Source organism: Mixophyes fleayi, chromosome 9 (genome assembly GCF_038048845.1).
Source record: "Mixophyes fleayi isolate aMixFle1 chromosome 9, aMixFle1.hap1, whole genome shotgun sequence".
Classification (NCBI taxonomy): domain Eukaryota; kingdom Metazoa; phylum Chordata; class Amphibia; order Anura; family Limnodynastidae; genus Mixophyes; species Mixophyes fleayi.
Window position 1 is genome coordinate 24618069 of NC_134410.1, and position 17492 is coordinate 24635560.

Below are 17492 nucleotides of genomic sequence, written 5' to 3' on the forward strand. Positions count from 1 at the left end.
CCTTTATCTGAATTGAACATCAGGTGAATTTAGGTATTCATGCAAAGATTTATTTGGGTCCTGACATCCAATATTCTATTTCAGCATATCAGATCTATGCTTTATCCTGACACGGCCGTGCACAAATGTGGCTATTTATTATCTGAAAAATGGTGTAGACAGAATATTTTATTTTGTATAAATGTGCTTTTTTTCCTGCCATGCACATATATTGTAGCATCACCAAATTATGAATCTTTTAATTTTTGTGGTCCACCTGAAATTACTGCTCTCATTTGGATTTCTTGCCTTCAACTTTTCTATTTTCACCTAAAATACTGGACATTTGACCATCTTTTATGTCTTATACAACTCAATACAGTAAGGGAGCTTTGGAGCTAACTTTGTTTAATGTTTTTATTAATATTAGTACATTTGTACAATTAATATTAGCAAATGTATTTGTTTGATCTTGATTGATAATCTAAGCTTTTATCACATAACTTACTTTTTCCCAGGGTCTCCAGTGGACCCCTGCAATTATTTAGCACGCACAGTTGCCAACGTTATCTCCTCCATTGTCTATGGAAGTCGCTTTGATTATGAGGACAAGAGACTCTTGGCCATAACTGACAGCATCTATAACAACTTCTGTATCATGAGCAGCACGTGGGGAACGGTAGGTATAAACAGATTTTTGTTTTTAATATTTAAATAGGCCAAGGTGCAGTGTTTTTCTTTCACCAAACACAAGTACAAAGTACAAATACCCTCCACCAAAGCAGAAGGGTCCCTTTGTTCTCCAAACCCTTGAGCAATTGTTGCGTCCGGTATTATCATTTAAAATAAAGATTGTCTGCTGCGATCCCTGTGGTTCCAAAGCACATAGGTTTTATTCGCAAAGTATAATAAAACAATGTTTGGTATGCATAAGCATGCGTCTACTAGTACTAGCACAAGCTTCTATCTGAACGCTCTGGGGTCCAAAACCAGAGCTCAACAATTTATTCATTGTACAGATGTAAAAGTAGTGACATCATAGTAATATACAGTTACAGTTGTAAGGTACATTGGTTGAAGGGTCTTGCACTCTCAGGTACTCAACGTGGTGTTGGTGGATTCATCTGGTCATTGTTGAACTGTGGACCCTCCTAAATGGGTCACTTGAAACTGTTTGGAATTTCACCATCTACTGTGCCCCTACATTTCTAGAGGTGGGGGTCAACTTTACATTGTGTGGCTAGGTGTCCTTATCCAGATTTCAGTCTCTAGATCTGATTAAACCATTTTTTATGATCCCTGTGTGCTGCCATTTTAGTGTATGAAAAAGATATATTATTTATAACTAGCATCCGCAAAGTGCACACTCTACACAAATAACACCGGAAATGTTCTCATGCAATTGTGGACAGATTGATACCAAACTCGTGTGATTTATAGGTTGTAAACATGATTTAGTCTTTTTACTACATTGTTTTATATTGAAAGATAAAAGATACATTATACAAACTTATATTATATATAATAAAAGTTACTTTGCATACAATTCTCATCGCTACTGATTGTAGTGTACAGAGATGAATAATTTACCAGCTTCATCCATTTATTTAACTTTTAACACAATAATACTACAAGGCTTGGGGGATTTCTTAATTCCCTGACCACTGGAGCCAAAAGGCAATTTAGAGGGCAAAGGTCTTCAGACTCACATTTTCCACAGGGCTATCGTAGTCCACTTTGCTCTCAGCCTGGTCAAAGCTTTCTTCAACTGCCAACTCTTTAGCTCCCCAAAAAGAGACAGCTTCTGAATGGTTCAGGATGGTGGGAACCATGTACGGTAGCCACACACACCTGTCCTAGATATGGGAAGTGGAAACCTATAAGTATCTGCCCTGCAGCCTCTGTCCAAACATGAGAACTAGGGGTATAAAGAACTTTGGACTTTTTGGCTAACTTGGTCAGAGGACCAAGTTAGTCTTTCCATTTACCCTGCAGTGCCTGTCTCACTACAGAGTTCTAATAAGAACAGATAATTCACTTTTTAATCAAAATGTTGAGAAATGAGTTGAAAGCTTTCTATTTACCATGGGTATAAAAAATGTGTAAAACACAAAATTTCACAAGAGTAGAGTTTTCAAGTCCTCTTCAAAAGGACAAGGGTGCAGTTTACCCAAACCATTGGGCTCTCATGATGTCAGTTGCGTTCAGAACTCTCTTTGTCGCAAGGCTTAGGGGAATCCTTTTACCTTGGGGTTCGCCAAAGTGTTCCACAGGGCCAAAACCTTTAGTTCTCCCCATGTAAAAACCTCCAAAATGTTCAGGAGAGGGGAAATGAAAAGGTGTCTTCACTCCCCCCGAGATCTTTAGGGACACAGTCAATAAAGGTACACTGCACACACACAATTGAAGGGGGGAAAACAAATGAAAAAGTGAAAAGTGGCACACCAATGATGACATTTTAAAATAAACAAATTAAATAGTGCCATGTACATACAGGCCCTGTCTTACTAGATATAAACAGGTAATGTTACAGTAAATTTTTGTTGAATTAAAATGTACATTAGAATAAAAATGAGCAATAAAAATAAATTTATACATAACATAACTAAATAATAATAATATAAATAATAGGATCAGGGCATCATATTACTGAGAATGTAAGATACATTAATAAATCATAAAACTATCTAGGGTTAAAAGATATTTTCAGGTTAAAATTGTATTTCCCATTTGCAAACACTACAGTACTACAAGTGCCAGTAGCCATGTGTATGCTGGTAATTCTACAAATGGCAGGATATCCAGGCAGTTTATGGCTGCCAGGGCTTGCTGAGACCCGGACCACCAGTGCCATATATTAAAATAATATTTATTTACATTTTACAATAATTACCTAATACCCACATCCCAGGGGTGTTGGAATAAGCCCCAGTGCACTGAGAGCCCAAGCTGCTCATATCCTTGTTATAGTGTGATCAGCCCATTCTGTCAAAATCTGGTGCTGGTTGCGGATTTTGCGAGACGTGGGGGGGGGGGATACTTTTTTCCCTATGCATTAGCTGTTTCCAGCCCAGGCTATGAGCACAGGTAGTCAGCTCACTTTTACAGGGGTAAATACTATTTTCCTTATTTATTTATTTCAAACACTGCAAAGATTCTTGTTGATGAAGATGACCTTACATATGTGCTTGTTGAACGTCTCATGCCAAAACCATGGACATTAATATGGAGTTGGTCCCCCTTTGCTGTGTCCACTCTTCTGGCAAGGCTTTCCACTAGATATTAGATCACAGTTGTTGGGATGCACATTCATTCAGGCAAAGAAGCATTAGTGTGGTTGACCACTCAATTTGGGCGATAAGGCTTGGCCATCAGTATGCATTCCAATTCATCCCAAAGTTGTTTGACGAGGTTGAGCGCAGGACTCTGTGCAGAACAGTTATGTTCCACAACAAAGTCGGAAACCATTTTTTATGGACGCTTTGTACCTAGGGGCATTCTCTTGCTGAAACAGGAAAGGGTCTTTCCTAAACTATTGACAAAAAGTTGAAACCACAAAATTCTTTAGAAATTAATTGTATGCTGTAGCATAAAATTAATTTGGAACTAAGGGGCCTAGGCCAAACCATATTAAACAGACAATTATTACTCCTCCACCAAACGTTACAGTTGTCAGTATACATTGGGATAGGAGGCCTACTCCTTGTATAGGCCAAACCCATATTTTTCATTCAGTGTGTCAGATGGTGAAGCGTTATTTGTCACTTCAGAGAACATATTCCCACTGCTACAGAGTCCAATGGCAGAGTGCCTTGCACCACGCCAGTCAACGTTTGGTATTGTGCATGTTGATCTGAGGCTTGTGAGTGGCTGCTCAATCATGGAAAGCCAATTCATGAAGCTTCAGACCAACAGTTCTTGAGCTGTTGTTGCTCCTAGACATTTCCACTTCACAATAACAGCACTTATAGTTCACTGAGGCAGTAATACCAAGGCAGAAAATTAACAAACTGACTTGTTGGGAAAATTGGCATCCTATGACAGTGCCATGATAGTCACTGAGCTCTTCAGTACAACCCATTCCAATGCTAATCTTTGACCATAGAGATTGCATGGCTGTAAACTTCATTTTATGCACTTATTATTAATAGGTATGGCTGAAATTGGCAAACACACTAAGTAGAAGGTCATGTAGTGCATATAGACACATCCTGCACCTTCACTATTTTACTGTCAATGCATTAAACTTATACAGCTTTCAAATTTTGTTGCTGAAACACTTTCCTTCTCTAAGAGCACCAATAAGTCAACCATAAGAAACATTTTTCTGCTTAATTGTGCCTAACAAAGGAAAATATACCAGCTAGATATAGTTTAGTCATCCATCTATGCAAACAGTCAGTGAATTCTGTCCGCTGTGGGCAATAAGGCTTAAATCATAACTGCAATGCAAATATGGTATATTAATTGAATTCATTGATAAGTTGAGCTACTAAACTGTAAAATGTGAAGTCAAAAAGTCTGTTGTATGAGTATTCAGGGACTCTGCACATCCCAGTGTAAAAAAGATAGCAGTGTCACCTGTGGCAGCTTCGAAGAGCCCCTGCTGTGAGCTTAACCCTGACACAAGTTTGTTTTTGGACACCAGAATAGACTTTTAGGAACCGCTCAGCAAGGTTTCTGGCTCAAAGAGGCCATGTGCTGACTTGACTATAATTTTACATAGACAGAAGAAGTCAGTTTTAAAATATGCCACTTAAAATCCATAAAAGTAGTGATCAACCATATATTCCTCAATTGCATGATGAAGGGCAGTTTGTATGTCAAATTAAGCATTCTGCCAGACAGAGAAGTTAAGGAAATGAGGGTAAGCTCTACTAAGACTCTGTATCTAGACCTGTTTGGTATCAAATGATAGACAAATTCATAGGGGATTTAGCAATAATGAAGCGTCACATGGTTCTGTGACGCTCCACAGAAACGTTAGGTCAGATAGTAGAAATGGGTAGTAAATCAGGCAACATGCAAATGCTGATTGGAAAAAGTATCACAGACCACAACCCCTGGGAGGTGGGAAAGGTGTAATGGTGTCTTTAAAAAGCTGAGACCAGTTACAACAACTTGTTAGTCTTTTGGAAAAAAATCAATCCACAATGAAAAATCTTCCTAGCCAATTTGCCATGGCACAGATTATACAACTCATGTAAACTATACTCTGAATTATTTTATTTTAAACTGTTTTGCTTGTGTATGTTATATCAATTGTTTATTAATTGTTTTTTCTTTATATTTGAATGCCCTGTACTTTTGTATATTAAATCTATAACTTAATATGTGGCGTCCTTGATACTCTAACGAATCCAATAGCTTTTTAAGAAGAATATAGCTCGACCAAGTTAACCCTTTTAATGCCGGTGTGTGATTTGTTGATACATTTGATTAACAAGCTTAGTCTGTGCTTGCATTTACATTTTTGTAACAGTCTGGAGGTGTGAAGAGTTAACCCTTTGTTTGCTGCTGTGGTCCTTGTTAGCCTGTGGTAGATAGAAGTCTTGTGTGCCACTGTGGGACAGTATATTGGGGTCCTACTGCCCGTATTTAATAGGTGGTGGCAAACCTGAAGTTTGTGGGGGTGTGAGCGCTGTCTGGGGGTGATTCAGTAGGTCTATAACCTGTGTGATAGGTAGAGAGAGACTGCGGGCTGGAATCGTGTGCAACCTCATACAGCAAACACCCAAAGTCACAGTAGCTGGGATCATGTTCATGACTCATATATATATATATATATATATATATATATATATATATATATATATATATATATAATGTGTGTGTGTGTATGTAAAACATCATTAGAGATCTAGGGTGAGATAAAGGGATTAGAAGGAAGGGAGTAGATACAATTTCAGCTGTACTGATTGGTGAGCTCATGAAGTTACCCTAAACCCTGGTTCTCCTGGTTAAAACAGCTGAATGGTGGAGTAAATTAATCTCACAGAAATGTCATTGGTCTCTATAAAGAACAATTGATGTACACACAAGCATCTTAATAAAGAAGGCAAAAAAACAGGGACATCAGAAAGTATAGCATGTTCTACTTTTATTCAGCCCCTGCTATGTCATCTGCATTGAAAATACAGCAGTGTACACTCTACCAACACCTCTCCATAAAGACCAAGTATACTAGCCAGAAAACTGTAGCTCATACAATAGATATTTCTGAGGTTCCAGTAATAAAATGAAAACTTTTAAGCATTTTTCTTGGGCAGATATTAACTTTATTGCAGATGGTATATAAAGATGAAATTACCCTTTAAATGGAAAAAAGAATGTTAAAAATGTATAACATAAAATAAAAGGGGATGAAATAAATATTCACATTGATGGTAAAACCCTTTAAAGATAAGGAATAAGAATAGAAAAATATATGTTATTTCTTTTCAGCTATACAACATGTTTCCAGACATTATGGATTATCTGCCAGGCCCACACAGGAAAATAGGAAAAAACTTTCAAGATATTTTTGAAATCTCAGCTGAATTCATCAAGCACCATGAGAAAACACTGGACCCGAACAATCCTCGTGATTATATTGACTGCTTCCTCATCAAGATCAGAGAGGTAAAAATATCTAAGAACCAAAATCATGGCTAATATAATACCTATTTAAATTTAAGCGCCTCTAATTTTAAGGGAAGGAGAGGCAAGGAATAAGAAAGCTAAAAAAACAATTCAGATTATAGGGAGATCAAAAATTTAATTGTTTGGAATGAATCTTGATATTTTAAGCAAGGGGAGAGCTGAGTGAAACCAAACTGGCTGTGTGATTACACCCACCATATTTTTTAGCTTCTGTACCATGATCTTTTTACCTGGCACTGGCTATGGTGAACCTGGAGATACCCACTTAATTTTGGACAATAGACCTAAATAAAGCAAACACATGATGAGTGGGGTGATTATGTGGTTCAATGTAGAAACATTTTAATCAAGATGAGAATGTGGACAACAAATACATGAATGATCAGTAGATAGTAAGAGATTAAGGACCTGATTCATGTTCGGACTTGGGTCCATTTGCCCTCTGCACATGCATCAGAATGAAACATACGCTAATGAACGCAGTTGCGTGCGATTTATGTCCGAACACAAATGACACTTGGGGGTAAATGTATTAATGTCCTGATTCTTCAACTCCGGCGCGATCAGCGTCTTCAGCGATTAAATTTAAAGCGGTGCTGCTTTGTAAAGGGAAGTTTCCCTTTATAAGGCAGCGCCGCTTTAAATGTAATCACCGAAGACGCTGAACACGCCGGAGTTGAAGAATCCAGACATTAATACATTTACCCCTTGAAGGGTGGAACAGGGGTGGGAAGGTGCTGCTGAACGTAGGCAATGTACATGTAACCCCCTGTCACTGTGTGTAGTATGAGGTGCAAAGGGTACACAGTGCACCTCCTTCTCAAGCCCTGGCTAGCTGATGGGCATGGTTGTAAATGATCAGGGGGTCCCTGCACATGCAGGTGTTTCTTTGTAGTTAGTGGGACACAGGTGATGTCACTTTGTGATGCAGTGTAATAAAAGTCACAATAATTTGGGCGCCAGACCATCTCTATGATAAACTGAACTCTTTATTTACACTCCTCTTCCTCCAGCACGATAATCATAATGGTTGCAGCAATAAAGAAATATATATACACAGCTCCTTACTCTCTCCAGCGCAGGTCTTAATGAGCAATACGAATATGGTTGCAAATATACCTCATTACTCCTCCTGCACAATTCTTAATGTTATCCAGATGTTATATAACATAAATCACATGTCTTGCAGATCACCCTTTCGCTGTAGGGGCACTCACATGGATGCTAACAGGCAGGCAGCTTCTCCTCCATGCAGCACTGACACACGCTGTGTAACTCTCAACTGCAGATCACCCCTCCTCTGCGGGGATAATGTCTCATGTGGGCTCTGACACTTCACTCTGTGTACTCCCAGCCTCAGGCTGTGACAATACAGCTACCTTGCCTCTTGTAGCAACCCTCACTCCAGAGTCTCTTCCATGCGAAGTGTCCCCCTCTCTCTTGGGTTCTCTATAGTGACATGGAGTTCTCCCCCTCATCCAGGGCACACATTCCTTGCCCTGGCACAGTCACCGTGCTCAGACTTCCAGGCAATGCTGGGGGATCCTGGAGCTTCCATCCCACTCTCCCAGGTCCCCAGCTACATCTTTCCTCTCCCTTGTCTCTCCTCACTCTCCCTCTTTTTCACAGCCCCTCCTTCTTCTCACTCAGTCTCACAGGCTGGGCTGGGTTATCACCATGGTATCCAGTTTATGTAACTTTTCATAAACTTCTAGCTTGCCCTCTAGGTGACCCCTCCTGTATTCACTGAGGTGCAGGTTTTACTAAAGCACCACTAGGGGGGTGGCGTTACATACAACAAGGACATTCTAACGCAGCCCTGCCTATCTTGTAATTACGCTGTTTTAGTCATTTAATTTGCTCCAGCTACAGGGCAGGTGTAAGTGCTGATATATCCTTGTATTTAAAACTACATGTATACATCCCACTAGCTAGCAAAGAACATATACATTCAAGAAAGAGAGACTATAAAAACTCATTGTGTATGTACACTATGCATTAAGAGCATGCTGATTTATGTATATAATGTAAAAAAATAAAAACATTTTTTAAAAAAGCACATCTTTGTATTAATATTGACAGTATAATGTGTTGTTTAATTATTTGCTAAAATATTTTTTTCACAATGCTTTCTAATGTGACTTTTCATTGCACATATGCATGTGTATATCCTGCACTCTGTTCTATCTCTCTACATACGGCATGTAACGATTACAAAGGGAATATTTACAACCAAATTCAAATAGAAATCATCTCAAGATCTGCATGGACTTAAATACAGGTGGAACTACGCTCAAGTTTTGTGTTCCTTTTTAAACCAAATGTTGTGTGCAAGTTGCATTCACATATGAATCAAGCCCAAAAGGAGAATCGGGCAAAATAAATTCAAGTGAGGCCTCATTATTAAAGTGAATCTCTCACCTATTTCTATCCTTCACTGTAAAAGCTCTCTATGTATTAAGCCTGCAATATATTGTTTGAAGTTATAATTGCATATTGTTATTTGTATATGTGAAAAAAATGATATATTAGAGTACAAGTTTATACTCTTTCAATAGTACAATCAGATTTTTGCTGCTTTTGCAAAAGGGAAATAAATCCTATATCTAAATAATATTACCTTTGTTCCTGTAATTATGTAAGTCTTCCACATTTTCAGGAAAAGGATAAGGCAGACTCTGCCTTTTACACTAAAAGTTTGCCATATACCATTCAAAATCTGCTGTTTGGGGGAACAGAGACAGTCAGTACGACTCTAAGATACAGCATCCTGATTCTTATGAAATATCCAGAGGTAGCAGGTGAGTTCTAAACATGAGTAAGTGAGTATATAATTCTGGTAGCATGGTGGCTTAGTGGTTAGCACTTCTGCACTTCTGGAAAAAGGGCTTTTTCTTGGCCCAGGGAACAGGTTCCATGGTTCATGGAACTTGTTTCTTGGGCCAAGTTATCCCTGCAATAGTGATAAGATATAGTTTACTAGAAGTACATAAGGTACAGAAAAGAAGTGTAGGGTAGTTTACATAAATAAAAATGAACAGTTCTGATATTCACTCTTTCTTTGAGTAGGGCTTGGGATTCTGTCAGATAAACTGCAACAATATTCAGAAATTTTAGATAAGGTGATAAATGAAATTAAAGAATCACATTCCACCATAAATGAAGAATTGGCTCAAATAAGGAAAGTGTCATTACTGTAACAGAGTAGCTGGATCTTGATAATAATCTCGATTGACACTGACTTACCAGAGGTGCGGAGTCTAACAAACTCCCTGGTGTTCACCATGAACTGCCGCAAGGCGGGATGGGCTTCGCTGCTGGGAGCCCGCAGGTCGCAGTCCTCTGGTCTGCCTCAAGATGTAGTGGTAGCGGAAAGGGTGAGCAGGTAGTAAACATAGTCGGACAGCAAGGACTGGTACACTATCAGGCAAATTCAGTACAGAATCAGCGGGCAGTCTCAGCTTGAGCTATTTCCAGGTTCACCACACAGACAGGCGGCAGAGGTACAAGACGGAAGACAGAACCCACGTCAAACAAGCCGGGTCAGGTGCACAAGCTAACAATGGAGGAGAGTCGGCAAGCCAGATCGGTACACTAAAGGCAGGAGAATTGGAATTGTCACTCAAGTAGAACTGATACGAAGGAATCTGGACCAGAACAGAGGAGTCACAGAGATCCACGAAGAATTAGGAGCCAGGAAGCATACTAGTTGATCTGACACTCAGAGAGTGTCAGAGTGAAGATTAAAAAGCCTGGTAAGTTTTAATTCCCCGCCCAGAGTTGCGGTCATGTGACCGCCGATACCCGGTAGCGCAGTGGCGCTGGAGCGAGGAGAGGCAAGTTTGTGACAATTACAGAACCGAGAAGCCATTGATGTGGTGTTAGCAGAGAGGGGAGGAGTATGTATATCTATAGGCCAAGGGGACTTTAATTTCAGATCAGCAGGATGTGGTTGATGGGTACAGACATGGGTTCCTTTCTCATGGCTAGCTGCATGATTAACCCAATGGATGTTACGTTCCTTCAGGTAAAAACTAATATTGCTGACAGAGCTGTATGAACCATTTAGGGAAACCAGGCACTTGGTTAGGGCAACACTGCTCAGGAGCCAGCACCAAACTGGGTTTTAGTTGATGTTATTTGTCATTTTCTTTTTACATATTGCTTTTTCTATTAGATGTTTACAGTTACATATTTTTTCTGTAAAAGCAATATAGGCGGGGCAGTTGGATAGAGGAATATAAATATGCAGTGGTGAACAATCACTTGTTCACTCAAGAGGTATTCACTCACTATACTTAGATATTACTTTATCAAACCTTGAGTCAACCATATATATGGTAACAGCTCTCCCTAGGAGCTGCAAAATCAAGAAGACTTTCTTTATCTAAAGGGAAGGGTGAGCCACTATATAGTTATTTTCTTGCTAAGTGCTATCAAAACATTTTATATTTAATATATGGAGGGTGCAAAAATACTTTAAGGGCGGTGTTTTCCCTACATCACCAGTTAGCCATCCCTGCTCTAGTTTCTTTCTGATGAATTTATAGAATTTATTGAGCACTAAAAAACAAATATTTCAAAGGCTTTATAGTATCATTTTTTTTACTTCAAGTGAATTTATAAATGCACTTACTTTGTTGAGTTTACTTGTTTTTTTCTAAACATTTAGGTTATTTCAAACACTCAGGTTTTGAAACACAAAGTTAGAATTAAGCTTTAGATTGCATATTTTAATCTTTCCTGTCTCCAACTCTCTTCACCCTACTCCAGAGAGAATTCAGAAGGAAATTGACAGTGTTGTGGGGAGAGATAGAAGCCCAACCATAACGGACAGGAATATGATGCCATATACTGAGGCAACTATCTATGAACTAATGAGATTTTGTGATGTTATACCTATTTCTCTGCCTCATAGAACATCAAAAGATACAGTTTTCAGAGGATACTCCATTCCAAAGGTCTGTGGGCTCCATTTATGTTACTTAGCAACAAAAATATATTTTGAAAGATAATCATAGTACATTATCCACTGCAAATAACAATTGAAATGCTTTCTTTGATCCTTCACCATTATCTCTGATGAAGAATGATAAATCTATTCAACACTAAAACTATTTTTATTAATGTCCCTATCCCACAAACGCACCACTGTAGACCCTGACCAATAAAAACAGTTTCCCCTTGCTATTATTACCATCATACGCTGATTATTAAATAAATAATTTTGATGTCCTAACTTGCTCCAAATTTAAGATATTACTTTATCAAAGCTTGCACACCATGCTAACATACAGTACTTGTTTTTGTGTTTTATACTTTATTTTATTTTGTTTTAACTTCTGTCTAAACTTTACTCATTTCTTAGGGCACACATGTCACCCCACTGCTGACCTCTGTCCACTATGATCCAAATTATTATGCCGAACCAGACAAGTTCAACCCAAACAATTTCCTGGATGACAATGGCCTCTTTAAGAAGAATGATGCACACATGCCTTTTGCTGTTGGTAAGCTGGATTTTGATTGCGTTCTTTATTTTATGTGAAAATTAAACACATTTAAAGTGCAACTGTCTCCTATACATAATGTAGACAGTCATGTTGTACTGGATCGGCATCCACAAAATGCTTAACTGATGTTACTGATTCCTGCAAAAGGACTATCTCCATTGTGTTTAGGTGGCAAGTGCACTTAAATAAAAATAAAATTATTATCATTATATTTATTCTTTATTTGTTCTTCTTTAGAATATTAGGAAACACTAGCTTATGGCCAGCGGGTGTCATTATGTGTTTTATTGACCATTACTGGATGCAAGCGGATTTAATGGACAAAGCTAATGTGCTGTATTTAGTTCCACCGATAATCATAGTAAACTCCTTGGAGGCGATTCAATTATGTGCGATGTGCAGACGCTAGGTTCGGCTGCATGCTTTACCTGGTACTATGGTAGCCAACATTGCATAATTTCTTGTGCACCTTTGTGCGGTGCGAGACAAAATCTGCGATATTACATCACTGTGGGGGGTGTTCCAGAGGCACTTAATTGAATCACACCCTGCATGTCTGAAAGAAATTTTCTCTGTTCTTTAGTCTAATTGTTTCTCTCTAACCAGGGCAACGAAAGTGTATAGGAGAGAGTCTGGCCCGGATGGAGCTTTTTCTCCTCTTCACATCTCTACTGCAAAATTTCAACTTTAAACCGGTGATTGGGAAGGATGAGATAGACCTCAGACCAACGGGAAGTGGACTGGGGAGAATCCCTTCAGAGTACAAGTGCTGTATTTTACCTCGTTAGTCTGCTGGTCTCTCTGAATCCAAGGCTATTCACCTGATTTCATCTAATCCAAGTTCTTTGTAGAGAATTATTAGCTGCTGTATAGCTCTGAATCCATTATCCACTCTTGTATTAACGAAAATAATAGACCAAGAGGCAAAGGAATTTTCGTCTGTATTCAGAGCCAGTATTTCAAACAAAGCATTCCCAATATCTGTTCTTATTATTAATGAATCACTGCTTAGATTATTGTTCATGACAGTGGATGGTTCCCAGTGTCCTCAAAATACTGATTTATGGAGAAAAAAGAGTTTGAGGCAATTACACATCATCTGCTTTTACCTGTAAGTGGCATGCCCAGTACTCCCATCATTTTGACAGAGATAACCAAGATACAAATAAGGCAAAAAGCTTGCCTAGCCAATGCAAGCTCCTCCTGCAGGAGGCAGTCACCTGCAGAGCTGACTCTAAAGACACACTTGTCATACTGGTGTCTTGAAACTTTGCTAGGCTCTCAAAAGCTCTGGGAACCACCCCCACTGCCAAACTTCCCACTGTTTTAATCACTCCTTCTCAGTAAAAATTATGAAGTTATAAGTGACACTAGTAAGATGGAAATAAATAAAACATATAATTATGTATAGAAAATAAGTTGCTTAAATCAATGAACAAATGTGATTTTTTTTTCTTTTAAATGAAACAGGACACTTTTCTTGAGTCTTGGGGCAATAGCAGTGCTCCTGCTCAAGCAGAAAATAAGCTGGATATGTTTTGTGCCTGTTCTGTATATCAAAGCATCATTAGATAGAGTGGGACCTTCGAACTACCAGATCATGTGGAGTCCGTTATCCTCCTGTGTGCCACTGACAGCACCTCATGTATTGGCAGTCAAATACTTTATCCTTTCTAGTATCTTGCAAAGATAATTCTGATCTCTGTTCAGGTCCATCATGTGCAGTTTCCCAGGTTCCATGCTTGCTACTAGAGTTCATCTAAAATTCATGGAAGCAACAGATATATGCTTCTACAATGCCATCTAAAACCTGCTTCATTACTACCACACTTACAACTGCAGTTTGACCCAGAGTCTTTAAAGCATTTTACTCTTTGTGCCTCAGCTGCAGAGTACTACCTTGACCAATAGCAAAGAGCATATGTTCCTTCAAAGTCCTTCTCTGAATATTTTTTTCTTAACTGAAGATCAGGTATAAGAAAACAGTTAGGGCCAGTGTATATCAGCCAGATGCTTGTCTGCTTCTTATACCTGCACATAGCAAGAATTTGAATATAACAAAAATAAGTGGGGAAACAACCCCTTATTGGTGCTCTAACAATCAAACAGTGTAAAAAGCAGCTGTTATTGGTTGAACTACTACTAATCCCATCGCTATTAAGCAAAAAAAACATCTAAAATAAGTATTTTTATAGGTTATTTCAGAATTGTGAGTGTATAACACACTAGGGGGTAAATGTATCAATCTGCGGGTTCTTCAACACCCGCGTGTTCAGCCTCTTCCGCGATTAAATTTCAAGCGGCGCTGCATTGTAAAGGGAAGTTAACCCTTTACAATGCAGCGCCGCTTGAAATTTAATCACGGAAGAGGCTGAACACGCGGGTGTTGAAGAACCCGCAGATTGATACATTCCCTTTACAATGCAGCGCCGCTTGAAATTTAATCGCGGAAGAGGCTGAACACGCGGGTGTTGAAGAACCCGCAGATTGATACATTTACCCCTAGATCTATAGCTGGGCACTGTCTAGAATACACCTCTATCAAATATAATAATGTAGAATAAGCAATGAATTAATTAGTCAATGAATCGTGTAAAAACTGAAATTCCTAAATCCAAACTACCGCCAATAAATGAAACTTCACTGCAATAACAAATATCTACAATAAATATAAATGAGATTAGTGTACTTTAAAACTAAAGACAAAACAATTGTTTATCAGAATTGATACATTAAAAACTACGAAAGCCCCAATCCATTCATATTGAAAATCAGTCATATGCTGATAATAAATTAAATTTGATGGAATAGCCACTATTAATGTTCAGTAAATGTCAAATGTCTGTAAGTCATAATAGAGCAGTTCTCCAGTGACTTGGGTTTCTGTAGAAAGCAAGTGTGTGATAACTTTAAAGAACACGCGTCCCAAAAGAAGTCTGAGTTGATAATAGGATATTAGTTTTCCTTTACTGGGGCCAATTACGACTTGTTTCAAAGATGTTAGATAGTGAGATGATAAAAAAGGGGACTTTTACAAACATCGCTCATATAGTTGTAACGCCTAACCATGGGGATAGATGTTCTGGTCTTTCCTTTATAGTAGTCAATGGCTACTTTACCCGAAGATCAGCCTGTAGTACGGAAATCATAATAAGTAAACTAACACCCCTCATGTGGTTTTAACATCAGACCTTAGAGATGAGTCTTCCATCCTAATGTATAACGTTTGAATCAGCTATTCAAAGCTGTTTCTATTTTTTTGCAGACTGTGATTAATAATATAAATATAAATAGAAACATAGATTTTGATGGTAGATAAGAACCACTTGGTCCTTCTAGTCTGCCCATTTTATAACCTATGATAACCTCAAACCCTAGTTGATCCTTAGCTCTTTGTAATGATATCCTAATGTCTAATAAAAGCATGTTTAAATTGCTATACTGTATTAGCCTCTAACGCCTCTGATGGGAGGCTATTCCACTTATCCACTACCTATTCTGTGAAGTAGTTTTTCCTCAAATTTCTTCTGAACCTACTTCCCTCCAGTGTCAGCGCATGTCCTCGTGTTTTAATACTTCTCTTTCTTTGAAGAATGTTTCCCTCCTGTACCTTGTTAAAACCTTTGGTATTTTCAAAAGTTTTGATCATGTCTCCCCTTTCCCTTCTCTGCTCCAAACTATACATAAATATTCAGTCATAATCCCACAGATGGTAGCTTCACCCCACCAGCCAAGCACATACACCAAATGTCTGAACCTGCGGCTCCTGTCATACTGAGCAGGATTACTGTGGCAACAACACATCATCAGTAGGGGAAAACTAGTCCAACGACGGTCTAAACCCAGCTCACATTCATTATTAGTGAGTGAACAATTACCTGATGAGTTTCTTCACAGACATAATAGAGAGCATTGAAAGTATATGACACAATCTGATCTCCAAGAGCAAGGAAAAGGAAAAGAGGTGTTTCAAAAGGGCCCCTCTGAGACAACTCTTTTCCTTTTCCTTGAGCTTGAACATAAACTAGGCGTAAGGGTGCACTACTCAGCAAATTCTATATGTATATGTACTCTGAGAAATAAGTTTTATATTTATAGACCTATTTGGATATATGAATTTGGATATAGCTTGTGTATATTAGGAAATTTAGACTGTAAACTCCAATAGGGCAGGGACTGATGTGAATGAGTTCTCTGTACAGCGCTGTGGAATCAGTGGTACTATATAAATAAATGATGATGTTGATGATACCTAGTGAGGTTGTGATTTTTCTTTTTTTGTTTACAATCTGATCTCCAGCAACTTTCTGGTGGTGAAAATATCAAGTCCTTTTGTAGGGAGGAAAAGTCTGTGCACCCTCTCACAAACTAGGGAATGCTCTGTAAATCTGCCCTCTTCATCCTTTTCCTCATTTAAATATTCCTGTTCCACAAAACAATATCTTGTTCTTATCCTAAAGTTCCTAAATTCTTATTCATTTTTATAAATACTCAGCAAGGAACACTCCTGAGCTGCCACACTCTACCTTCCTGACATTGCACTCCTGCAGTTGCTCTCATGTTGTACATCAAGTCCATGTGCTTCCTCATAACTTTAGGTGCAATTGCACAAAAGTATTTATAGGACGTCACAAACAAACATTGTGCTGTGGTTTTCAACCTTTATGGTTTGTAAATTACACCGACAGTTGAAATAAACTTCTCAAAATAAGTTGTAGGTTTGGTTACCTGTCTCGTTGTGTTTATGGCAAACAATTTAAGGAAAAGCTAATTAAGCAAATTGGAGAAAAAAATATTTATTGGGCACAGTATAGTATAACTTTATGGAGGGAAATAATAAGCTAATTAGTATGTTAACCACATTGGTTGATGATCTGATAAATTCCTTAAATTAGATAATTTGAGTCTTCTGACACTGTAATATTCTTCAATAAAAATCATATTATTATTTTAATTATGTTTCTGTTTCCATTCAGCTTTTTTATTTAGTTGGTCTTCAAATGTTTTAATAACAGGTCATGACAGAAAAGTGCCCGTAATCAAGAAATGTTGAGCAAAAAGCTTGTTTGGTCACAATTAGACCTGTAACCCCAGGACAAGCCCGTTCATGGGTCAGGACCAGATTGGGACTCAGAAGCACCTGGCATACAGTCCAAGCCAGGCCACAATTGTGTCTCGTGGACTGATGCAGAGTGGGAGGTACACCAGTTTGGGTAGCATATCTTGGGTGACCAAAAAGTAGCCACACACACATAATTGCCTATATTGCACGTTTCTGGAACTTACATGCGCCTGGAGAGGCAGGATGGGGTTAGAATCGGAGTTCTAACATTGCCTGATTATAGAAAAAGTAAGTTT

General features: G+C 38.5%; 1 protein-coding gene across 1 annotated transcript in view; it reads left to right on the forward strand.

The window, feature by feature from the left end:
* The window catches only part of LOC142102259 (cytochrome P450 2F3-like), a 40704-nt gene extending 27165 nt beyond the window's left edge, over positions 1–13539 (forward strand). The window contains exons 5-10 of the mRNA XM_075186997.1: positions 498–658; positions 6424–6600; positions 9281–9422; positions 11395–11582; positions 11990–12131; positions 12741–13539. Of these exons, the coding sequence (XP_075043098.1) occupies positions 498–658; positions 6424–6600; positions 9281–9422; positions 11395–11582; positions 11990–12131; positions 12741–12922 (992 nt within the window). The 3' untranslated portion in view covers positions 12923–13539. The remainder of the gene's footprint in view (positions 1–497; positions 659–6423; positions 6601–9280; positions 9423–11394; positions 11583–11989; positions 12132–12740) is intronic.
* Positions 13540–17492: the final 3953 nt, after the last annotated feature.